General features: G+C 42.2%; 1 protein-coding gene across 5 annotated transcripts in view; it reads right to left on the minus strand.

The window, feature by feature from the left end:
• The window catches only part of MYO5A (myosin VA), a 146,753-nt gene that overhangs the window by 90,048 nt on the left and 29,985 nt on the right, over window positions 1–26,720 (minus strand). The window contains exon 1 of one of the 5 annotated variants that reach the window (XM_063449059.1): window positions 8,109–8,223. The exons of the other annotated variants lie outside the window; for them this stretch is intronic. Within the exon in view, the coding sequence (XP_063305129.1) occupies window positions 8,109–8,141 (33 nt within the window). The 5' untranslated portion in view covers window positions 8,142–8,223. Of the gene's footprint in view, window positions 1–8,108; window positions 8,224–26,720 lie in introns of those variants that run through there. 5 annotated transcript variants of the gene reach the window in all.

Genomic DNA, 26,720 nt, shown 5'->3' on the forward strand with positions numbered 1-26,720 from the left:
CCTCCAAGTTGTCTGATATATATCTTTTTTGCCAGCAACAATATTTTCTATTCACATATTTATTTGGGTCCAAGCCCTTTGGTGGACTGGCACCACCTTCTGACCACTCTGTCCATTAGTCTCAGAACCCCTCCTTTTTCATCTACACAGGGGTTTGAGATAACTGGGCAATTTATTCATTGTTTCTAATCCCTAACAATGTACACTCTTTTCATAGGCTATGGTAAAAGAAGGACCCCAGTCCTTGCCTTCTTCTATATATTTGCTTAGGACACCCAATAATATAAATAAATAAATACAATTAATAAAAAGAAGAAAAAAATAAGAAATCACGGCAGCTATCAGTCTATAGGTAGCAATTTTATTCATGTGATGAACGGGATTGTGATGTTCCATGAGCCATTAATAGCTGCTTAGGGAGTTTTGGGGATATCCTCAGATCATTTGAAAATAATGGGAGCATTCTGATAAGCTGAGCCACTTTCTCCTCTGGACTGGGCTCACTGCAGTTGATGTATCACATCAGTATCTTTTATTTTTTTCTTGAACATTTTATTACATTACCTAGAGGGTAAATTAATGTCCCAGGTGTGTCCCTTTAACCCCTTAAGGACCAAACTTCTGGAATAAAAGGGAATCATGACATGTCACACATGTCATGTGTCCTTAAGGGGTTAAGCCCCTTGTGAACCTGAATTATCACAAAATAGCTGGTCTGTGGTGAGTAGCACCAACATGCGAAATCAATGTGCCTCCCCAAGGAGGAGTACTGGGAAAGATGTGACTAGTTTAGAATTGCTCTTTGCATGCATAGCAAGATCAGCAACATTGAACACGCTATAAATATACGTATGACGAGCACAGACAATGGACATATTACTGTATGCAACACAAGTAATCTCACAGTTAATCATCAAACGTACAAAAAAAAAAAAACATGCAACATGACTACTCAAAAAATTAACAATATATTTCCAATACAAAACAACTTTATATAGCTAGGGGGCGGAGCCTAGCAGCCAAGCTGACCGGTCGCACATCAAGTGTGCTCCGTGCCAAAACTCCTGTTAAAGTACTAATCGAGGGAAATAGTCCCTCAAAATCGACTGCCCACAAGCCCCAAAGACGGGAGACTGGCACGGCATCACCCAGCTGCAGAATATAAGACGGCAACCGGCGGCTTAAACGAGAGAAAGACCTAAGGCCTACAGGAGGAGTGCACAGACGGCGCAGGGGAGGCGGCCGATCCCTTTGCTGACTGCAGCGTGCACACCCGGTAGCCTACAAGGCATATTCCCTTCCCCCCCTCGTGCCGGTGAGGGACATCCCGGCAACCACAGACTGCAGGGCAAACCAGAACACAGGTACTGAAACACCGCACCATAGGACCAGAATACGCAATATGGCGGATGCCACGCGTTACTCCACACTCGGCTCTTCACGGCCCTCGCTGACTGAGCGACTGGATCGCTTGTTTGCGGCCTTCTGGGAAAAGCTCGCCCACCACGGGGACTCCTGTGAGGGGGCTCCTCCGGCAACAGCCACACGAGATACCGAGCAGCCACCCGCAGCTCCCAAACGAGGCCCTATTGCAGCACGAAGGGCAGGAAAGAGGAGATGGTCGGCCCGACGAAAGCCACAGTACCACGATTCCGGAAGAGCAAAGAGCCGACCTCTCCCCAAGCAGCAGCCCATCTCGGGACCAACACCCTCGGGCGTCTCTCCCCCACGGGAGCTCGCCACCCAACCAGCACGACGAAATGGTCCCCGAGCTCCGAAACCACACTGTCGGGAGACCGCTGGAACAGGCATTCAACACTGTGCCTCTAAGAATAGCTCACGAGAGCGGAGGATCACCCTCAGGAAATGGCGTGCACCACCCAGACCCTCGGTTTATCCTGAACGGGGAACAGACAGGGCTCTACAAGGAACGGAGATGCAGGCCCCCACACAAACCTGGGGCTGGGGAAGCTCACTGCCCTGCAGAGATGCGGAATCCGTTCACAGAGCTATATTGCCCTGCCACCGACTAGCTGCACTTCATGCCAACTTCTACGCTCCACCAGCCCAGGGCATTGGTTAACCCTGGACTTTCCACAGTGGCCTGACAGGCCGAGAGGACTGTCTCACTCTAGACACCACAAATTAAGCTACATATGCCGATAAATAATGATGCACACCATGTTATATTTTTTCTTGTTTCTACACACTACCTATGGTCTACTACCCTTCAGTCACCTAAGATGTTAACAATTTAAGCATGTACTACACTGTACTTCTGATGTATGTACCCCATAACTAGGCCAAGCTTGTTTCCTGTAAATCACTAACATCTACACTTGTAGCCATCCCTGACGAACACGATTAAAGCCCAGAAAAGCATAATACAGCATACAAGATACTTATAAGCAATGGTTTAGCTTATGTTTAACGTAAAAATTTAAAAAATGAGGCATCAATATTCTGAAACTGTACTGTTTTGCCAATACCGATGTAACTACCCTTTGATGTAACTTTCTGGTACGTTTCCCATATTTTTTCTTTTGTACCCCATCATATATGCCTTAAATAAAAGAAAGATTGACAAAAAAAACTTTATATAGCTAGACTGTGGTTTAATACAACTCTCTGGGAGCCTATTTCTTAAGATAGACACACAACGCATATAAGGTCATCCCTTGAGTCTTGAGGAACCAAAACTCAACACTCTGCACTGGAAATGAACCATAGCAGAAAGAGCCAGAACAGTAAAGAGGATATGTTAGGAAGAACAAGAGAAATAGTACGCAGGACTGTGCAGAAGGAATTCTAAAGATTCTGAAGGGGCAAAAAGAATAAATAACGCGCTCCAAATAAATAAAATGAACGTGGAGTCATCTGGTAGAATATGGGAAAGGGATTAAGCTAGCAGTCACAGAAATAGAACAGCCTGAAATGGTTAGTGAGTTGAAGATAGATGGGATGATGGAAGCTGGGAAAAGGTGGATAACAGATGGAACCGGTAGGGGCAGGGGTGATCAGAGATGGCTCCAGGAGTGTTTCAAAGAATAGGAAATGCAGTCAGAGGTGTCCGGATAGTTAAGAGGTGCTGCTGGTGCAGAAGGGGATCAAATCTTGGAATATGAAGCTTTGATGGTGGGAGGATGAGATAAGTTATAAATAATCACTTCCTCTACTACTACTACTTATTGTACACGTATATGAAATTCACATAATTCTTAATAGAGCATAAATCCTAAAAGCAATCTGCATCATGCAATGCGGCAGTGGTTCTATGGAGGAATTTACAGGCTTGTATGTAGGTCAGCAATAACATGCATCTCCATCATATGAAACATGCATGCAGCTAACTGTGTCGGGTACACGTATTGAGCATGTTTTAATACAATTACTTTTCCCACTTAACAAATTATGTTGAACAGAACACGGTCAATGTACAATGCAAGGACTGGATGCTGAGTGAGCGATATATTCAGAACCCTTAGGGCAAGCAATGGGTTAACTGCAATTAAAGAAACCACTATTAAAGAAACCTTACATTATAACTGGGGTAAACAGGCCGTACATGTTTATAAGGCTTATAATAGAAGACACAGTTACATTTAATGTTCTATGTATAGTGCGAGATCTGATTGCCTTAACTGAACCACATTTCCCTGTGTTGCCTCTGTTAAAGACTATAATCACATTAGCGCCCAAGGAGAGAAATAACAAGGATGTCATGCGATGCCTTGTATCTTGTATACAATATGCAGGCAATCTGTGCACGCAACAGCTGTTCACAATACATATCAGTTTCATGTCTTAGAGAGGCAATCGACACTCCCCACACAATCTCAGCCAGTGCTTTAAATCCTTTCTATAAATAATATAAAGACAATTACCGTATTTATGTAGCATTTTATCAACAATAGGAATTAAAATACATTTACTTAATTTGACAACTCAGTACACGACTACTTGTTTTTCACAAATATATATGTACCCTTTATTATTATTATTATGTTATTATTTATATAGCGCCATCACATTCCGTAGTGCTGTACATTGGGTGGACTAACAGACATGTAGTTTTAATCAGACAAGTTGGACACACAGGAACAGAGAGGTGGAGGGCCCTGCTCAATGAGCTTACATTCTAGAGGGAGTGGGGTATATTTTATGAGGTCAAAATATGTGGTTTACCAAATTTTGGGAAAATAAATACAATAATTTATATATATTTTTCAAAATGACAAAAATCATGCTTGTGACAAAATGTGAAACTCTAAAGTAGGGATGTTCCCTTCATTCATATGTCCCATAAACCATCATTTGTAACAGCTGATGAAGATACATATTTTTCTAGTGCAATAGATGCCTATGGCCTTTTATTGCAAATACATAAACAGATTTGTGGAGGACCTGAAGGGTATTCCATAACCCTGGGTTTAGACTTTTAAGCAGGCACAAGAGTGCGCTACTAATGTGGCTCCAGACACCTTCATCTGGAATTGAATCAGCAGGTAAGTATACCTCCCTTTCTTGCATAGAGCCCATAAGTGACAGTGATTATTTAATAAAACAATATGATGGTGACTAATTATCACGTAGTGGCAGGTGACGTCCTACAGTGAATCGGTTGAGATTTCTTTATGTTAAATCCCATGTGCCTCTGGAAATCATCACAACTCTACTTATTCACTCTGGGTTTAGATATATGCATCTGAGTTAAACATATGCGCTTGAGATTACAACATTTATAACATATCTTCGTTTAACGCATTCGCACTTTTCAAAGAGAAGAGGGAACAAAGAATGAAAAAGAATAAAACCAAGAATTAAAGCTATGAAAAAAATTAAAAATAAACCTTTTATGTGAAATTCCCCAGTTTACTACCATGCATTGTATTCACGAACGAAACAATCCCAAGATATTTATATCCCAGACAGCGTTTCCATGACTACACAATGAGCTTGCCATCACAAGTTCTCTTTGAGATGCGGTGAGAACACACGGCAGAAATTTGATCAGAGAGCTACATATTTTTGGGGGTAATAAAGTACACCTACAATATACTTTCTTTTGAATGGATGTCAGCGGTTTTGATATATGCCAATAAAAGTAGGGAGGGAAATATTGGCTTTACAACTGCAGGGGGACACATTTGCCATCATGCAACATCAACACAACATTTAGCAATTGTGAGATCATATATATAGCTATATTCTGGTCAGGGTACAAATAGCAGGACCTGTTTTAACCACTTATCTGCCCCTGTCTTCCATCACTTGTCAAAGTCCAACACATACATCTATGTCTTGGGTTCTTAACCTCAAGGATGGGACTGCATTTTTCAATTTTAGGTGGTCCTCTGATATTTGGAAAATGACCATTATATTTTATACAATGTTTCCTGTTGAGTTCACGATAACGGTCCTATTGCTTTAGGAATAAAATCAATGGGTTTTTTCTTGCAATGCGAGAAGTGGGTGTTAGTTGGCCTCTTATTACTCCAGGAGTATCCAACGCTATCAAGTGTAAGAAACCCTATTGGCTCTATAAATGGTAAGATGACGAGGGTCTATATGACAACAATCGCGAGTCAAAGATAATCAATGTTATCATTTCAGTGGTATGGGGACGCTGAAAACACAGACTTACAGTTCATTTGTAACAGATATTTTGCATTATGGCATAGAGGATCATATCAAATCCACATGAAATGCTGAGAAATAACAAAGACATTGACCCATTAAACTAAGTGACCACTAAACCTTCTCTCCAATTGTTTTGGTCTTTGATTTCCTTAATGCCCGGTCCCTTTCTGAGGCTGTAGATAACACACAGTCTGTAGCGTGATTTAAAGGGGATCTGTAATCTATCAGGAATTTAAATATTCTGTTTGTTTATGTCTTATATTTAACAACTATGTAGAAATGAGAAAAAAAAATACAGAGAAACAACACTTTTTTTATATTTCAACTAGTTCTCTGTCAATCATTGTTATGCGTCCTGTCCTTTGTACCTTTATTTCCACAGCAAATATACAGACTGAGATAAAAAATATTTGGAGAGAAGAGGATTCTGTTTTCTCCACAAAACCAAAAGCCTACCAAGAGTAGACACATAGAAAAGGGATCATTCTAAATATAGTACTTCAAAAAGAGCATACATTTTATCCATTTCACCTCTGGTAGTAGGTTAATACTTGTAGCAGCTGCTCAGCAGTGGATGAAAAGATAGACCTTGGAGCGGATTCAACCAGTGGAAATATTAAGGATATGCATTCTAGAAACAGCCTACACATGGTCAGTATTTTTAAACAAATGTGCCTCTATGATTCATTACAGAGGGAGACCTTGCCTGGTGATGTAATCAACAGTTGGATTAAAGGAACACTCCAGGCACCCAGACCACTTCTGCCCATTGGGGTGGTCTGGGTGCCAACTCCAATCACCCTTAACCCAACAACTGTAATTATTGCAGGTTTTAGAAATTGCAACAATTACCTTGCAGGGTTAAGTCCTCCTCTAGTGGCTGTCTATCAGACAGCCACTAGAGGGACTTCCGGGTTCTTAAAACACGAAAAGTGTTTTAAACGACGCTAGACGTCCTCATGCTATGCATTACATAATGCTTTAATATGGGGAGGTCTAATGCGCACACTGCATTGCCGCGCATGCGCATTAGGTCACCCCCACCGGCTGACGTCAGCAGGGGAGGAGCGTGGGCTGAGCCTGACCCAGCACCAAGGGACATCGGTGCTGGATTCAGGTAAGTCACTGATCCCTTTGTTAGCCCCTTCAGCAACATGGGATGGCGGGTGCGAGGGAGGGGGGCACTGCAGGATTGTGCAGTGCCAGGAAATCGGGTTTGTTTTCCTGGTACTGGAGAGTTCCTTTAAACATTAAAACCACCTATAACTTGAGCCAACTTTTTTCCCACAAGATACTTTGTTTTCCTTTAAAGTTACTATGAAGATTTAGCAAATGATATTAGAAACCTGTTCAGACAAGGCAAAACCAGAGCAAACATTGCAAAGGGAAAAATAAACTATATTTAATTTTAAATCGTCTATGTATGTTTTCTATTCTATGCTGACTGCCATGTGCAAATGACAAAGCTTATAACAATTATTAACGGGGAGCCAAGATGGAGGTAAGTTATACCCAATATTATTATTTATTAATAAACTCAAAAAGGTATACAGCCTTTTCTAAAGTAACAATTACATATTACCAATACCTCAAAAAGATACAAAAGTGAAATAAAAAATAGTGATACACAAATTATTATAAAAAAGGTACACACGTAGAAATGGATACATTGAATGTATTAATGTGATAATGAGGATATCCTTGTTACTGCATTGTTTAAGATAAGATTACATTGTTTTAAGAATTCACGTTTTTAGGATGGGTTGCGAATGCATACAAAACATTCGAAAATAAAGTTCATCCCTGCTGATCTTTCCTCACCGCACATATTCTGTAGAGATCAGGAAATGGAAGGGCCAAGGAAAAGAGATTTGCCACACAATCCTGGTTTTCAATGGGAGCCCTGTGTACCTACTGTAAACCTGTGCCCATATTGAGTTTATAGCATAGGTCACACAGCTATTATAAGTAGTTTCAATCATGAAAAGAGTACAAGATGTTGTATTCATCCGTAGATCTCCCTCTGATACCACGGAACCAAGGATGAGCATATAGTTGCAGTACCTTCTACAAAGTGCTACCACTATAATCATAGAGGGAGACGTTACACAGAGCTCCTTGCCCTAGAATCTATACAAGAACAAGGTGGTTATTGTACCTGCATTGTCTCTTTACATTTAAACAGACAATTCACCTTGTCAATCACCGTAAAACGTGAGTCACAACAGTGAAACCCAGTGTCTGTATAGATGGAAGTTCAAGGCTTCATTTAGAGCTTCTTACTATTCACACAGTTATGAGTATATAAAAGAGGAAGAAGTAAAATGAAGTTCAGTTTCAAACAAAATTCAGTATCGGAAAGAAGTGCAGTTAAACATCTATAGTTTAACATTTTCGCAATGGGGAAGAATAAATAGATATCAATATTAATAAAAAAAATACTAAAGCAATAATAATGAATTACTCACTGTAACATATGCAAAATCCAAGTTGTTCTCCATTTTTGAGCAATGCTTTGCAAATTCTGTAATATTATAATTATCCCAAACATATCATTTTCATACTGGCCAGTAGAGTCAAACCAATGATGGCTAATGAAAGAGTTATTCCGCTCTGTCTGAGAGTGAGACTGATCACAATGTATCATCTGCTTTCGAAAAACTGTTATGAACATCCATGAAAATCTCAAAAATTGACTTGTGACATGTCATTCCTGGGCTGTGAATTCCTTCATTGTCTCAGCCTTTCCAGGACCAATTCATATTCGCTCCATGTTTACAAAGGCCAATAGTGTTCAAGAAGTACAAACATAATGCGTGATCTTAGGACAGAAAAACTGGATTCAATTATATAACACTATTAACAGTATGGGGTAAAACAAAAACATTATGCAAAAATTCAAACGATCCGTTCTTTTTTGTATGAATGAGGATGTACCAGTATATGAAGAAGACTTGATAACAGCCAACATAATAGGAAATTAATGTATGAACACTGCATATTCATGATTTTAGGTATATATTTGCTAGCACTACAATTAACATGGTGTTACATTGCAGTGCTACTCTAGAAAAAAAAAATCACTCTATCGCAACGTATTCTTTAAAAGGAATAAACATGCGTTCCTAATGCTGCAGTGTTCTAGTAACTATTTAGATATCCTGGCCTCCCTAAATTAAATTTGTGAAAAATATTTACTTCCCTTATTTCAACAGGCCACTGTGAATCCGCTACTCCTCCGCAGACAGAGATTATCGATCCTGATGATCTCAGCCAATCGAATGCTTCTCCATAGGGTATCATTGGGAGACTAGTAAACATGCGCAGCAAACCGACTGAGTCAATGTGTAGCGGAGAGCTGATTTCTCGCAGCTATTCTCCACTTTAGATCCAAGGGAGGCTCAGGAACAAGTCATTAGTAAATCCACAGCAGAGTTTCCAGCAGGTAAAAAGGTTCAGCGAAATCCCCACAGCACTCCCAATAACTGGACGACACACAGTTTCAGGAGTAGAACTGACAATCGTTTATTCCAAGGTTTCTTATAAAGCCTGCTCCCATGCAAGGGAGGGAACTACAGTAATTATGACAGTAACCAATACCATTCTTGTTACCTCCCACACATCTCCTCCCCTCAGAGTGAGTCATAATCCCCTTAAGTTGTACGGTACTTTACCCCAAACCTGGATGTACCCCTAAACCATCACATATCCTTAATATCAGGGTACCGCTAGGTAGCCCTGATCTGGGTGAATATAATATCCAAAATTCACCCAGATCGGACCAGGGGTTCGGTAGTTACAGGCAGGGGAAGTTTGACCGACCGCACACGAGTTGGTATCCGAAAAGGGTTCCACGAGAATGGGCCCTGCGGTCGGTCTCCGTTCGGCAGTTAAAACAGGCATTTATAATTGCCATCCACATTTACATTCACCTAGATAGGGATTCCCTCATTCGGTACTTTATTACTACCGAATGGGGATTCGTTATGTTTCTCCGTTCGGCAGTTACGGAGCTCTGGAGGTCTCAGCGGTGTTTGGTTGTTTGAGTGTCCGATTTGAGTTCCAGGCACTCGACGACCAAACACCGCTGGGCTTTTCATGCGTAAGATGGCCGCCGCCACGTGTACGCATGCCGAATGGCGGCCACCCAGATACAATATTAATGAGCCGGTTAACTTGCGGTTGGAAGGAATGTGAACTTTAATAGCCGGCACACTTCTCTCTGGGGTGGCCCCTCCGTTCGGTAGTTTCCATAAGTATATAGTACGGATGGAAACTACCGAATACCATACAATTCACATAATACACACACGAATAGCAATTTCAACATAGGGAAAACATATACAGACACAGTCACACAGGCATTTTGCAGGACAGGCTCACTGCATTCCGCTACACTGCTCCCCCTTGCCCACAAGCCGGCATACACAGTCTGATCCCACACGGATCGGCTTGGGGATGACCGGGGTGCTCACGGATCATTTCTCCAGATCAGTTTGTCGCGACAACCCGTCGGCGTTTCCATTTTGCTTACCCGGGCGGTATTGAATGTTAAAGTCAAAAGGCTGCAGCGCCAAACTCCAGCGCAGCAGCCTGGCATTGTCCCCAGCCACCCGGTTCAGCCAGACTAACGGGTTGTGATCCGTGAGCAGCGAAAAAGCCTGTCCATACAAGTAGGGTTGCAATTTCTTCAAGGCCCACACCACAGCCAGGCATTCCTTCTCGATGGCGGCGTAGCTTACTTCCCGGGGTAAAAGTTTGCGACTGATGTAAGCCACGGGATGTTCTCCGCCATCGGCCCCGACTTGGCTCAATACTGCCCCCAATCCAAACATAGAAGCGTCTGTGTGAACAAGAAAACGTTTAGTTGGATTGGGAGCGGCCAAGACAGGGGCATTAACAAGTGCATCTTTCAAGTGTTGGAATGCCTGCTCACACTCCGGGGTCCAGGTTACTTGGCGGGGAAGGTTTTTACGTGTCAGGTCCGTGAGGGGTTTGGCCAGGGCACTATAATTGGGGACAAATTTCCGGTAATACCCTGCTGTCCCTAGGAAGGCTAACACCTGGGTTTTAGTTGTCGGGGTAGGCCACTGTGATACTGCCTCTACTTTGGCGGGTTCCGGCTTCTGCTTACCACAGCCCACTCTGTGGCCCAGGTACTGTACCTCGGCCATCCCAATACTACATTTAGCTGGTTTTAGGGTCAAACCAGCCTCCCGGATCCTATCTAGAACCGCTCCTATATGGGCCAAGTGTTCCTGCCAGGTATCGCTAAATATGGCAATATCATCGAGATATAGGTATAGTCTTGGAACCCATCTAGGAGGCGGTCCACCATCCGCTGGAAGGTAGCCGGTGCGTTTTTCATCCCAAACGGCATGACCTTAAATTGGTACAGGCCGAATGGGGTGACAAAGGCGGACTTAGGGATGGCTTCCGGGGCTAAGGGAATCTGCCAATACCCTTTGCACAGATCAATCGTGGTAAGGTATTGTCCCCTGGCCATCCGGTCTAGTAATTCATCGATCCTAGGCATCGGGTATGCGTCGGATACGGTCTTCTCATTCAGTCTCCTGTAGTCCACGCAAAAGCGGGTCGTGCCGTCCCGCTTTGGTACGAGGACCACTGGAGATGCCCAGGGACTATCTGAGGGCTCAATCACTCCTAACTGTATCATCTCCTCAATCTCTTTGCGCATATTCTCCCGGACCGCTTCAGGGATGCGGTATGGGGTCTGGCGCATGGGAAGTTGACCGGGGGTGTCTACTCGGTGGGTGGCCAGAGGGGTGTATCCAGGTACATTAGAAAAGGTCTCCTGCTTTTCCTGCAGGAGTTGTTGTACCTCGATACGCTCCTGTGGGCTCAACCGATCCCCCAATACAACTGCTCCTAAATCCCCAGCCAGCTGTCCATCTTCTAGCAGATCGGGGAGGGGTAGGCTGTCGCTCTCTTCAGAGGTGGGGGCGCAGATAGCTGTCACCTCCTCTGAACGCTCCTGGTAAGGCTTCAGCATGTTCACATGGATCATGCGTCGCCCCCCATTCCCTGCGCAGTGGCCAATTATATACGTGGTGTCACATCGTTGTTCTACCACTTTATAAGGGCCTTGCCAGGCGGCCTGTAGCTTATCGTGTCGGACAGGTTTTGAAATTAAAACTTTCTGTCCGACCTGAAAGCTGCGGTCCCTGGCGCCCCTATCGTACCAGGTGCGCTGACGCGTCTGAGCTGCCTGTAGGTTTTCCTTTACCGTCTTGGTGAGTGCTTCCAGGCGATCTCGGAGGGCCAACACATATGGTACAATAGTGGTACCGTCCACGCTACGGTCTCACTCCCAGTGCTCTCTAATCAAGTCTAGGGGTCCCCTTACCCTCCTCCCAAACAGCAGTTCAAAGGGGGAAAATCCTGTAGATTCCTGCGGCACCTCCCTGTAAGCAAACAGTAAGTGCGGCAGGAATTTTTCCCAGTCTCGGTGAGTCTCGGCGAAGGTTCGGAGCATTTGTTTTAAGGTGCCATTGAACCGTTCGCAGAGCCCATTAGTCTGGGGGTGGTACGGAGCACTAATTATAGGCTTAATTTTGCAGAACTTCCAGAGTTGTTGGGTAACCTCTGCCGTGAACTGAGTGCCCTGATCCGAGATGATCTCCCTGGGTAACCCCATCCGGGAGAAAATCTGCATCAGTGCCTCCGCCACCGTCTCTGCATGTATATTCGTTAAAGCTACCGCCTCGGGGTAGCGAGTGGCATAGTCCACTACGGTCAGGATGTACCGTTTGCCCGAGGGGCTAGGTTTCCGGAAGGGGCCTACAATATCTACGGCAACTCTATGAAAGGGTTCTTCAATTATGGGTAGGGGGTGCAGCTTCGCCTTACGCTTATCCCCCCTCTTTCCCACCCTCTGGCACGTGTCGCAGGTATTACAGTACCTGCGTACCTCCTGGCTAATCCCTGGCCAGAAGAAACTTTGGGTCAATCGATATCTGGTACGGCTGACCCCCAAATGTCCGGATAGCGGAATATCGTGCGCTATCCGGAGTAATTCGGTTCGGTACCTCTGAGGTACCACCAGCTGTCTTGTAGCAATGGGGTCTGACCCATCTATCTGTTTACTTGTTTCCCGGTACAATAGCTGTCTGTCCCATACAAATCTTTCCCCCTCTGCCCCCGGTTGGATAGAGGTGACCTTGTCTCGGTATACCTGTAAGGTAGGGTCAGTGATCACCTCGGCTACAAACTCGTCAGGAGGGGCCCAAGGGATACAGTCTAGGGAAGGGGAGGAATCTCTTACCTGGACCTCCGGCAGTGCGTTGTTTTGTTGGGTGCGGGCCTGTTGCCTGGTGACTACTGGGTGTGCTTCTTCAGTAGTTTGTGGTTCAAATGCGGAGGTGAGTTTGCCCAGATCATTCCCCAGGACCACCTCAGCAGGTAATTGCGGCATTAGTCCCACTTCCACATTCCCGAACCCCGCACCCCAATGCAAATGTACCCTGGCTGTGTCTAGCCGATACACGGCTCCCCCTGCAACCCTGACAGCCACAGTCTTATTCAGCTTGGCCTTGTCCGAAACCAAATGGCTTTGCACCAGGGTGATAGTGGCTCCCGAGTCTCGGAGCCCTTGCATAGGCTTCCCTTCCAGATATACGGTCTGCCTATGGTGCTGGCGGTTATCCGCATGTGCCTGTAAGGGGTTGGCCTCATGCAGCACTTCCCACTGTTCCACAGTCGTGACTGGAACGGCAGAGCTGTAGGGAAGTGGTACCTCGTCCTGGTAATGATGTGCTGCTGCTCTTGGTGGTGGTGGTGGAGGCCCTGGTCGGATCCAGGTGCTGCGTTCCCTGGACTGCGGACAATCTCGCTGGTAATGTCCCCACCTCTGGCATCGGTGGCATTGCACAGAAGCAGGTGTGCGGTATCTCTGCTGCGCTGCTGCTGGTGCTGGTGGAGGAAGGTGTCTTGGTGGGGGTTGAGGGTTAGGAGAAAATGAATTTGCCCCTAGTGGCCGCATGGCCGGTTTGGTACCCACTGCCTTGGTTTGTCTGCGAGCATCCATAAAGTCATCTGCCTTTTTGGCAGCCTCGGTGAGGGTGGTGGGGTTACGATCCCTCACCCATTCCTGTAGTTCTGAGGATATACCCTCATAAAACTGCTCCAACAGCAGCATTTGTAACAAGTCCTCCATGGACCTCGCTTTACTCGACTGCATCCACCCAAGAGCTGCCCTTTCTAGTCGGCAAGCCCACTCTGCATGTGAATCTTTGTCCACCTTTTTCAATTCCCTGAAACGTCTCCGGTATGCCTCTGCTGTTATTGCATACCGGGCCAGGATAATCTCTTTCACCCGGTTATAGTTCCTAATTTCCACATCTGGTACAGTGCGGTAGGCTTCCGCTGCCCTTCCTGACAGCCGTCCTGCTAATATGGGTACCCACTCTTCCCTTGGTATATTATGCAGCGTACATAGTCTCTCAAAGTCCTGGAGGAAGGCATCTATATCCTCCTCTGCTTCCACATACGTTTTAAAAGCTTGATAGGGAATTTTGGGCTTACCCTCTTGTGCCACAGCTCCTGCTGTACTTCTTTCTGGTGTTTGCGGTCTCCTATTTCTCTTCACAAACTCCTGCACCTCTGTCATGGTTTTAGAGATGATCTCTGTGGGTGGGTTTTCCCCATAAAAGGCCAGTCTGTATTGTAACTGCCTTTGGAACTCCTCCTGTTCTGTTTCAGGTCTTTGTTCCGTGGCCTGGACCTCCTCTGCTCTGTATTCTGCCATTACTTCGGTGATAAGCGTTGCTTTGGATTTGCTGCTGGCGGAAACACCTTTCGCTTCCAGAAGGTCTTTCAATGTGGTTCTTTTTAGCGTAGAAAGGTCAATCTCCATTAATCCTTGTTCCTCTGTGAGTCTGGATCCCACCGCTGCCAACCAATGTAGCGGAGAGCTGATTTCTCGCAGCTATTCTCCACTTTAGATCCAAGGGAGGCTCAGGAACAAGTCATTAGTAAATCCACAGCAGAGTTTCCAGCAGGTAAAAAGGTTCAGCGAAATCCCCACAGCACTCCCAATAACTGGACGACACACAGTTTCAGGAGTAGAACTGACAATCGTTTATTCCAAGATTTCTTATAAAGCCTGCTCCCATGCAAGGGAGGGAACTACAGTAATTATGACAGTAACCAATACCATTCTTGTTACCTCCCACACATCTCCTCCCCTCAGAGTGAGTCATAATCCCCTTAAGTTGTACGGTACTTTACCCCAAACCTGGATGTACCCCTAAACCATCACATATCCTTAATATCAGGGTACCGCTAGGTAGCCCTGATCTGGGTGAATATAATATCCAAAATTCACCCAGATCGGACCAGGGGTTCGGTAGTTACAGGCAGGGGAAGTTTGACCGACCGCACACGAGTTGGTATCCGAAAAGGGTTCCACGAGAATGGGCCCTGCGGTCGGTCTCCGTTCGGCAGTTAAAACAGGCATTTATAATTGCCATCCACATTTACATTCACCTAGATAGTGATTCCCTCATTCGGTACTTTATTACTACCGAATGGGGATTCGTTATGTTTCTCCGTTCGGCAGTTACGGAGCTCTGGAGGTCTCAGCGGTGTTTGGTTGTTTGAGTGTCCGATTTGAGTTCCAGGCACTCGACGACCAAACACCGCTGGGCTTTTCATGCGTAAGATGGCCGCCGCCACGTGTACGCATGCCGAATGGCGGCCACCCAGATACAATATTAATGAGCCGGTTAACTTGCGGTTGGAAGGAATGTGAACTTTAATAGCCGGCACACTTCTCTCTGGGGTGGCCCCTCCGTTCGGTAGTTTCCATAAGTATATAGTACGGATGGAAACTACCGAATACCATACAATTCACATAATACACACACGAATAGCAATTTCAACATAGGGAAAACATATACAGACACAGTCACACAGGCATTTTGCAGGACAGGCTCACTGCATTCCGCTACACAATGCATCTCTATAGAGAACATGCACTGTGTTCACGCTCTGCAATCTTTGCAGGTCCGAACACAGGAAATCCATTTAGTGGCTACCGGTGTGAAAGCCATGAGAGGTGGCGTTAGGCAGGGATAGAACCACTATATTCAGGCATAGTGTTTCTGGTGCATAAAGGGTCCCTTTTAATGCATTGCAGTTCAAAATGTTCAAACGGATGACCTGAGACACAACAATGTAAGGATACAAAGTACAATGGGAGAAGTGGCTCACTAACCGTTCTGGTTTATCTGGTGTCATGTGATAAAAACATTATCCTTTCACCCTGTCTTACATATAGTGATGTCCACTATCATCCAACATAGTCTACAGTTACTGGATTACAGCGTGTTTGTAATTAGATCATACATACAACACTACAAGTTCTCATTACTAATCCCTACAAGTACACTTAATCCCAATGAATAGGCAATGAAGCACTAACAAGTCCAAAATATGTGGTACTGCAATGCATATATACTGTATATACCAATAATTTACTCTATATCAGCAAACAAACATACAAGAAATATAATAAATACAGATCGCTCAATAGGTTTGCCTCTTATCTTTGCAAAAACAAAGTTAAAAATGTGGTCAATGGAATATACAATATATCAAAAGTGAGAAAAATAATGATCAAAATTAGTAGCAATCGATCAGAAACTGAGAACTTGGTGCAGGTGAACTGCAGACTAGAATACAGGTCTCCGATAGGGCTACCAACTTATTGTATTTATAGGACAGTCTCCAGGTTATACAATGTTGCTAGTGGGTAAAACTAGTAGCGTTGTCGAACTAGCAAAGCAAGGGGGAGATTTACCAAGGGAAAAACATAAGCTATTCTGTGACTAATTACTAAAGATGGTGCAATTACCATGGCAACCAACAGAATTGCTCGTGTTTCTGGCCTTTTGCCCCTAAAATAACACCTGTTTGTCTTGATAAAACCCACATGGTGTCCATTCGCTGCCCAGTGGCCACTTGTGATTTATTTTCTACAATCATTCATTGATTTAAACTTGGATAGCGCAAAGACACAATACTGTTGCTTGTTAATTGTCCACATGTAGGTTGCAGTTGGATTTATGGAGGAGGGAGAGATGGTGGAATAAAAATGGGAGGTTAAATTACAGAAGGGAAAATGTAAATATATAATTTTTAACAACGTAGTAAAAATGGAGGTTGCATAAAATGTGGATGGGGTGGAGATTAGGAGGCTAACTTGGAAACTGGAGATTTAATAATAAGAGGGTCAACAAAACATGATGAAATTTAGAAAGACTGAATAAGGAAGTATTATTAGAAGATTATCTGGGAGTGCTGTGTTGTAAAATAAAAAATGTATGTGGGGAGCAGGGAGGTATACAAATAGGGATGTTCTCAGTAGTGGTAAGGTCACATGAGGTAATTGAAAGGACAGTGGGAGATTTGAGTGGGTAGAATCAAGGAAATTGAATAAACTAGAGACAAAGTGAGTAGGGGAGAAATTATGTATTACACTTAGAATGTGGGGGAGATCATTTGGAATATAAGATAGAGATGGGGGTGTTTAAAATGTCTTTTAAAGGATATTTGAGTGTGAAGGTGAACCTTTTAATGCAATGTGTTTTGATCCATAGTCTACGCCCTGGTATAGATCAAATAACTATGAACAACATTTTGCACTCTTGGTCTTTTTTATATCATGTTATATATATATTTATTTCTATATTCATCATTTCTCTACATTGTTTTTTTTTTTTTTCTTGAGAGCCATGTTTGTTCTCTCCTACCCTCCTTCCTATTCCATAAAGCTTTATACATCATAATGATGACTGGATGCTCTGAATTATTATTTTCTTAGTATTATTACCCATGATTTGTTAGTGTTCAAGTTCCCAAGCTCTATAGCATATTTAAAGGATTAGACACAGAATTATCAGACCTCATGTCTGTCAGTTTGAAGGCATCGCTGGTTAAATAGATTCCTTAGAAACTGGTTGACTTCAGATCCAGATACATCCAATGGGAAACATTACAACGAGGACACAAAGTCCTGGCAGTCTGCCTAGGCTAACACTGTCCTGCGGCTACTCCAATATCGACAGCTAGTTATATCCACATGGTCAACAAAAGTCAAGTTTTAAAGCGACTCCATTTAAAATTAAAACTCTGCATCATATAGACTTAATATGGATAATATTGCTTACACAAAATGTAAAGCATATAAACACTAAATTGCAAGTCTAAGGTAAACAAATATTAAAACTAATTCTAGGTAGCGTATCCATAGCTTCTGAGAACAAATAAGCTGTAAATAAGCTGGTACTACTTATGGTGTTTGGAGGGTCCCTTTAATGCCTCATTTGCATGCAAGATTGTATACTGTTGTATCTCTCTAAATTATGACCATAGAACACTATTAAAGGGATGCTACATGCTGCATCAATGCCCATTCTATTAATGTATTAATAGATAATGCATTAAAGTTACCTTAAAATCTCATGTGTGTTTATGGGATATGTCCCAGCATCAGTCCCACTCAGCAGATAGGTGGAACTGCTGAATAGGTTGCCATCAGCTAAATAGACATGAACACTGAGAGGTTTTTATCAGAGAGAAAGCAGAGAACGACCAGATGATTAATTACCTGGCATGTAGAATTGTGGGTGTAACAGAATTTTTCTTTTTTCTTTTTTTTTTTTAACTCGGCACTTAATTTATTTTTTGCTTCTCTGTGCATGGTATACCTGATAAGCCATGTATTTCATTTCTCCTTGTTCGCGAGAAAGAAATATTTTTAGGTCGTTCCAGAAAGGAGAGCTATGACTATGAGGCGCTGCGTCTTCCATGGGAAACCATAATCAAACAGAGGCTGATGCTCCACTTGCAGCTAAGCAATGATAATTATTTATTCTGCAGAGCTCCTGTGACCTGGGGCCAGCAATGCAGAAACCACACTTACAGTTAGACTATAAAAAGGTCAGAATGTGCTATGCAGTGCAATTCATTCTGTGTTCTCTGCACACATGGAAGTAGCAGGGGAAACTATCAGAGTTATTCATTAAAGGGACACTATAGGCACCCAGACCATTTCATCTCATTGAAGGTCTGGGTGCAATGTTCCTGTCCTGCCCTGTAGCTGGAAACACTAAAGTTTTAGATAATTTGCAAAGTTTTCATTACAGGGTCATCAGTGTCTTTTATACCCCCCTAGGAAAGCATTGATTCAAAACTTTCCTATGCGGAAGGCCTAATGAGTGTGCAGAATGTGCATCAGGTTCCCCCTCTCGTTGATGTCAGTGGAGGCAGAGTTGGAGCCAGCGCTTGGCGCTGGAATCTGATAATTGTTTAAATGTTTTTCTAAACCATTTCATTGCCACAGCAGGGTGCTGCAGGGGCAGTGGGACAGCTTTGTATTCCTAACACTACAGTGTTCCTTTGAACTCCAAATCACAGTGAATCAGATGGGAAATGTTATATTGAGGCTAAAACAGCCAGGTTGTGTCTGGAATCGGAGAAAGTTTTCTGATCATCTATTTTAGTCTAAATGTTGCAATTAGGAGTTTAGTAAATAACTCTGCACATTTTCTGTTTTTTCAAATTCCTTTTTGTGTAATTTGTATTAATTTGCTACTTCAGGGACTCCATTATTAAAGGAATACTATAGTCACCCAAATTACTTTAGCTAAATAAAGCAGTTTTAGTGTATAGATCATTCCCCTGCAATTTCACTGCTCAATTCACTGTCATTTAGGAGTTAAATCACTTTGTTTCTGTTTTTGCAGCCCTAGCCACACCTCCCCTGGCTATGATTGACAGAGCCTGCATGAAAAAAAAAAAATTGGTTTCACTTTCAAACAGATGTAATTTACCTTAAATAATTGTATCTCAATCTCTAAATTGAACTTTAATCACATACAGGAGGCTCTTGCAGGGTCTAGCAAGCTATTAACATAGCAGGGGATAAGAAAATCTTAATTAAACAGAACTTGCAATAAAGAAAGCCTAAATAGGGCTCTCTTTACAGGAAGTGTTTATGGAAGGCTGTGCAAGTCACATGCAGGGAGGTGTGACTAGGGTTCATAAACAAAGAGATATAACTCATAAATGGCAGAGGATTGAGCAGTGAGGCTACATGGGCATGTTCTATACACCAAAACTGCTTCATTAAGCTAAAGTTGTTCAGGTGACTATAGTGTCCCTTTAAAAGGCTTTTTCAAGTAGAATACTTACCTAGGCCCTTTGGGCGTCCAGAGTCTCTACTGTCTTCTGACACTGATAAATTAGTGATAGGAATTCTGACCAAGTTTTAATAGAATCCACTGGCTAAGATTGACAGGTGACGCCCTCATTCAATGAACAGACTCCAAACTTTATATATCTGCTGCAGAAGAGGAACTTCCTTTTTAGTTATATCAAGGAAGAGGGACAAAAGTGTCAAACTATTTGAAAATGGACTCATTACAAAGAGATGTGCCATAGGACTACTGTCTGCTACCAAGACCAATACAGAAGGCAGTAGTGGTTATGATGCTTATGTTATGGGTTCTTCTTCCAAATCCCAATTTCTTGTATGTACATATTAAGCAACCCAACTCTCCACACAGAGGTAACCCTTTAAACTGTGCCCTGGGTAGCATAAAATTTGAAGAGGAGCCTCTTGGTGCAGTTAAATCAATAAAGTAAGTATTTATTTATCATGTTAAAAATTAAGCTTGGACCCATCAGTAATTGGGTACTCTGAGATACAGGTATGATAAATCCCCTCTTTTTTTTTTTTTTTTTTAACCTGAAACATTTTCTTCAGTGGTACATTTTCGGGGTTATTTGCATTCGGGTTCATGAATGCAAAATGAATTCAATATGATTTTCTAAATTTAGGTCAAAAAAGTCAACTTGGAACACTATGTTATGCTATGGTTATAGCTCAGCTACTGCAGACTGAAATTTACTTCCCATTACCAAAAATGAACTTTTTAGTTAATTTGTTAATCTTCATATTAATATTAACATTGTTAATAATTGCCAGCACCAAATTCCTTACACATTCAGATATTTATGAGAAGAGAATTGGGACACTGGTGAAAAGTGCTGACTCTGCATCGAAGCAAAATATATTTTGTTAAAGGGTTATTTCAACCAAAAAAAACCACAAACCATTGTTTTAATGGAACACTGCTATTTGTTAGAGAAACCCTTCCATCTGCTCTTCCTATGTTAAAATGAAATAAATAATTGTAAAATGCACGTGCCTTTCAGTGCTGAGGCCAGGTTCTCAGTCCAATCTTCCTTCTGTGACATCACTCTCCTTTGCTGTTGGGAGGGGGATATAGGGGGAGAACAGGCTGAGATTAGGACATGGATGACACAGAGGGGAAGCCGTGCTGCCATTGGATGCGTGTTGTCCGCATGTAAAGCGTGTAGATGACAGACATCCAGTATGCACAGGACTGACAGCCAGCGCAGAATTCTGGTTCCAGCCTGACTAATGCCGGTCTAATGACTCTTCTGGAGGTTGAATTATACCCCTTTGCTGCCAGAGGTATAATTCCACCTCCAGAAGAGTCATTGGACCGGCATTAGCCAGGCTGGAACCAGAATTTTATAGCTAAATGCTGCACATACAGACTGCAGGTAGGCCAATTCAAAACACTGAAGTGGTCATGGGGCTTGGAGTATCCCTTTAACCCCTTAAGGACACATGACATGTGAGACACGTCATGATCCCCTTTTATTCCAGAAGTTTGGTCCTTAAGGGGTTAAATACACAGTACTTAATCTGCTAATGTGTGTGACATACCAGGCTAGTCTGTTTTTCTAGTTGCCGCTTCCCAACCTGACATGCTTTCACTTAATTATTGTTGCATGTACTTTTCAAACAAACAACATGTTGCATCCATAGGAAGCACTAATAGCAAGAACTAACATCAATATACACTGCACCCTATTGGGAGTGCGGAACGCACAGGAGATGTTTGTTAGCTCACTCTATATTGCCAACACTCCAGGATACCTTTATTTACTTATACCGAGGGTTTCTAGACCAAGATCAATAATATCTTACATTTTAATAAGTATGTGAGTCTCATTAGGCTAAAATGTCAGCCAATCAGTTTCCACTTTCAAGTCTGCAATGTAAAGGAGTTGTTTCTTTTTAAAGAACCACTATAGTGCTAGGAAAACAAACTCGTCCCCCTCCCACCGGGCTGCAGTTAGAGGAAGGGGGCTAAACACTTACCTTTCTCAAGTGCCAAACTCCCTCGGGGCTGGGGACTCTCCTCCTCCTTTGGACGTCAGCTGAATGCGCATGTGCGGCAAGAGCCACGCACACATTCAGTCAGTCCATAGGAAAGCATTCTCAATGTTTTCCTTTGGACGCTGGCGTCTTCTCACAGTGAAAATCACAGTGAGAAGCGCGGAAGCGCCTCTACCGGCTGTCAAAGAGACAGCCACTAGAGGCTGAATTAACCCATATGTAAACATAGCAGTTTCTCCGAAACTGCTATGTTTACAGCAGGCAGGGTTAGCCCTAGATGGACCTGGCACCCAGACCTCTTCATTACGCTGAAGTGGTCTGGGTGCCTATAGTGGTCCTTTAACATTAAGGTATCTTGTTTAGATTTTTCATTCTAGATATTCAATTTATACAAGCATGTCTAGATTCACATTAGAATCCATTATCTTTGTCCCAACTCGTTTTACAGACATCAACACCAGTCAAGGTCAGTGCTGAACCCAGCCTTTATTGACCATGCACTGAAATAGTGTTCACAAGCACTAACACACAGTCATGATGAATATTTAATCACGGACTAGTTCATTTACTGAGCGAAGGATACAGGAGAGCAATGCAGATATATATATATATACATAGTCAAAGCAGCAAGGATATATATATATATATATATATTTTAATTCATTAGCAGGATCCTCTTGTGCGTAATTAAAGTTTAATTTACAAAGCAGGAGATACAAACTTTTAAAGTAAGTTTCATCTGATTGAAAGTGAAACCATTTTTTTTTTTTTTTTTGCATGGACAGATGGACAGGCTGCATGGACAGAAACAAAAGCGATTTAACTCCTAAATGGCAGTGAATTGAGTAGTGATACTTCAGGGGCATGTTCTGTACACCAAAACTGCTTCATTAAGCTAAAGTTGTTTTGGTGACTATAGTGTCCCTTTAATACTGTATCGACTATATTTTACAGTTGGAGGAAAATCTGTACTCTAGAGTATGTCAGAGTTGGAGTACTCCTCGAGGTCGGCGGCCATCTTTGTCCCACAGGCGCCATGCGCTTGGCGTAAAAGATCGCGGATATTAATGCTCTGCCGCGGTCTGTTGGGCTTCTGTTTTTTTGTTTTTCTTCCCATGTTGGGCAAGTGGCTGAGGGTTGTTATTCCCGGTAACAAGGGTGAGGGAAGCCGTCAGTTTATATGTTATAGGAGAGGAGCCCATCGATCGTGCGTCGGCTCAGGTCAGTCTCCAAGCCCTCTCTTTGTTTTTGGTTTTTAATAGTGTGTTTCTTTAACAAGTGAAAAGGATAATGTGCACAGTAATTATAGCAGTCAAGTAAGATACATTTCCAAGATAAGAAAAACTGAAGAATTGTTATTTCAAAGAAAGTAACTTCTGTAAACGTGATCAATGTTTAAGCATTTAATTAGATAAATGGATCCCATGGCTAATCAAGTTTATCCATCAAGAGAAGACAAGGTTTATGAGATTTATGGTCTCTTAGTTTTCTAGATAACCAGGTCCCATTATGCATCATGAGAATACAATTTGGACTATCTACACTTACATTTTTATTACGTTTATTAATATACCACCACCATTGTGGTTATGTCCAGGTTTTATTGTAGAACAAATTTATCATATTTTAAAACAGTAAATGGTACAATAAAGTATAGATGAGCAAACATGATAATCATGGAATTGTTATTTTCGAACATCATAGACGAGTACAAAAGCGATGGGCTAGCCACTATCTTTACTTTTCACCAGATGGAACTATAACATAGGTACTGTACAGAGCCTGGCTGCCTGAGTACACGTATCATGTTAGAAATGGTTATCATTTGTGGTGGTAAAGATATACAACATTCGCAGTGACATCGATAACACCTTTCACATATTGATGCAACGTTATCACAAAAACTACTATAAAAGTTAAAGGATGGTTCTATAGAGTCTGATTGGTTTCCTTGTAAAGATGTTATTAATACACCACCAATATATTATGTGGGATTGTAGAAATAATCAATTATGAAAACAATACACTTTGTTATAAAGAAAGGTGTCGGGCTTGTATTTACTAAACACTAAATTGTAGGGAAAAGAAAACCAAATTTTCTAAATGCAGGTAAAGTTCTACTTTGGAACATTTACCGCATGCTACCATTTTTCCCCACAATACACTACAATTCAGAGTTTAGTGAATGGAGCACTTAGTGAGTGCTACAATGGAGCATCTACCACCATTTCATTCACACGATCTAAAACCATTAGTAGAAGAGTCAGCAATAGAGATGTATTTAGAAACTATTTGGCTGATTTGCTCCACCTCCAAGGTTCTAACTACGCAAAATATAAAAGATATCGGCTGACGTAGTAATAAAAATTATTAGAATATGAAAGTAATCAACCAGGAAGAATACATTCAGCATTTACTAGTTTCTAATCATATCCTGGAATCTATGTGTAATACACCCTAGGAGGAATGGTATGACCAGATTGCTGGTCCTCAGACAATAAAAAGGCCATGTCTGGGTTCTTATATAGCATTCTATTAGAATGATTTTAGTTTTCCCACAAATGTAAGTACAGCACAAAATAAAATCATTAATGATGCACTCTCCTCTCCAAGAAACAGGACGTTTCAGACAAATTGCCTCACAGACATTAACTTAATTCTATTAAAGGTTGACCTCACACCTGATGCTTGACTTAGAAGGTTAAGTATATGGGTCACAGGATTCTTTTTCTATAAAATCAATCATCCTTATAATGAGGTGAAACTATAGGCAATTCAGAGCATTTCTAACATGTAATATTTAACCCTCAATGGTGCCAAAGGATTTTAAGTTAACTGCACTTAAGTTAATTGCACAAGAACTCAGTATTTGTAAGAACATACGCAAATCAGTACTTTCAAAGATTGAGCAATTAATATTAAAGGAACAGTCCAAGCACCATAACCACTACAGCACATGGTTTCTGATTAGTTTGACTTCTGACCTGGGGTCTGCCAAGCGCCACTCTCTACCCCACTTATGTCAGAGAGCCAGAAGGTTTATAAGGAGTGTCCGTTAACTCTCCAGAGCCAAGTCGATGAGCTAAGCCCTGAATCCTTACAATGGAGAGAGGCAGGAAACCAGGGCAGGAAATCCTATACCCTCTACAGTAAGCTTCTGTAGTGGTTATGGTGCTTGGAATGTTCCTTTAAAGAATAATATGCAAGGTGGTCAACTATATAATACAAAAAAGCCTCATATATGACAAGGGTAGTCGAAGGGACACTATAGGCATCCAGACCACTTCAGCTCATTGAAGTGGTCTGGGTACAGTGTCCCTATTGCACTTAGTGTTGCAATGTAAAACGTTGCAGTTTTAGAGAAACTTCAATGTTTACATTGCAGTACTAAGTTTGCCTTCAGTGGTTGTCTACCAGTCAGCCACTGGAGGAGCTTCCTGGATTGAAACTGACTTTTGGTCCGGTAACGGACACTGGGCATCCGCACGCTCTGCTTAAGGACATCCAGAATTAGCCATTTACCCGTAGGAAAGCATTGATTCAATAATGCACGCGTGTGTCCATTAGTGCCTTCTCGTCAGGAACGTCAGAGGAGATGGAGCCGTGACCCAGCGCCGAGATCAGGTAAGTAAATAAAGGGTTTTTATCCCTTTATTTACAGCGGGGGAGGGAGGAGAGGCAGAGAGAGCAATAGTTTCAGGAATACAGCTTTTTATTCCTGGAACTATAGCCTCCCTTGAAAGCACATTTTATAACTGATATTTAGGGACATGTATTTTTGGGGCAGGTACTCAATATAGTAGCATTTTTATTTAAATTTTTAATATATACTCTCTATGTCTGAACTGAAACAACTCTATTAGCATCTAGTAGATGAAATGTAGGACTTCTATCTTTTAAATTGAAAGAGTTCAGAGATTTTTTTAAAATATATTTTAATGTATTCCAGCAAGCGGTGAAGTGTTGTCTGCCATTCAATAACACAATACTAACTATGCCATAAAAAAAAAAAAGTATTGCGAATAATTCAAATAAAATACAATTGTAGTTCTCTTAATTTAATTATGTTACTAAATATGGATAAATATTTTGTTTCTAAGTGCATTGTGCAAAGTACATGTATTTTAGGAGAGTGACTGTAAGATGACATTTCTTGTATTATTTATAGACTATTTCACAGAGGTGGGGTGGGGGTAAATTCACATTAAATATCCAATTAAATCCTTGCTCATAGTTTATGCAGGTTTACATAATTATGTTTAACTACAAATGATTTAGACTGCTTTAAACAAACCGCCTTGGGGAAAAAGACAGACTATGGTTCAGTCCTGCCACCAGTGAGACTATGTCGCATGTCTCCTAAAACACACAGTCATTCATAGCTAGCAGATCAGATTGGCCTAGAGATGTACAAAGAGACATGTGTATTATATAGGTATACGGAGAGCAAGACGTGGCAGATTCACAGCTCACAAGGTCCTCCTTCTACCCCGCCCACATTCTGTCAGCACCCATATATAACTCACTGCCCACACGCATGCACCACCCAAATATACATCCTTGGGTTGGAGAATTTAATTACCCACAATACTTTTAAAAGCGTTCATTTTTACTTTCCGTAAATGTATTTTTCTTGAAGATTAGAGGCAGTGCATTACAACAGGGATTTCTAATCTGGAGGGGAAAAAGGCAGGCAAACCACAAAAAAATGTTTTTAGACCCTCCCCCCAAATCTCCTTTGGCAATATAAGGTGTCTTTTACACACAAGCTCCCCAGAAAATACAAAAGCCGGATAACTGCAAAAATAATTTATTAGAAAAAAAGGGGGGGGGAGGGGGG

This window comes from Pelobates fuscus, chromosome 3 (genome assembly GCF_036172605.1).
Source record: "Pelobates fuscus isolate aPelFus1 chromosome 3, aPelFus1.pri, whole genome shotgun sequence".
In the NCBI taxonomy this organism is placed as follows: domain Eukaryota; kingdom Metazoa; phylum Chordata; class Amphibia; order Anura; family Pelobatidae; genus Pelobates; species Pelobates fuscus.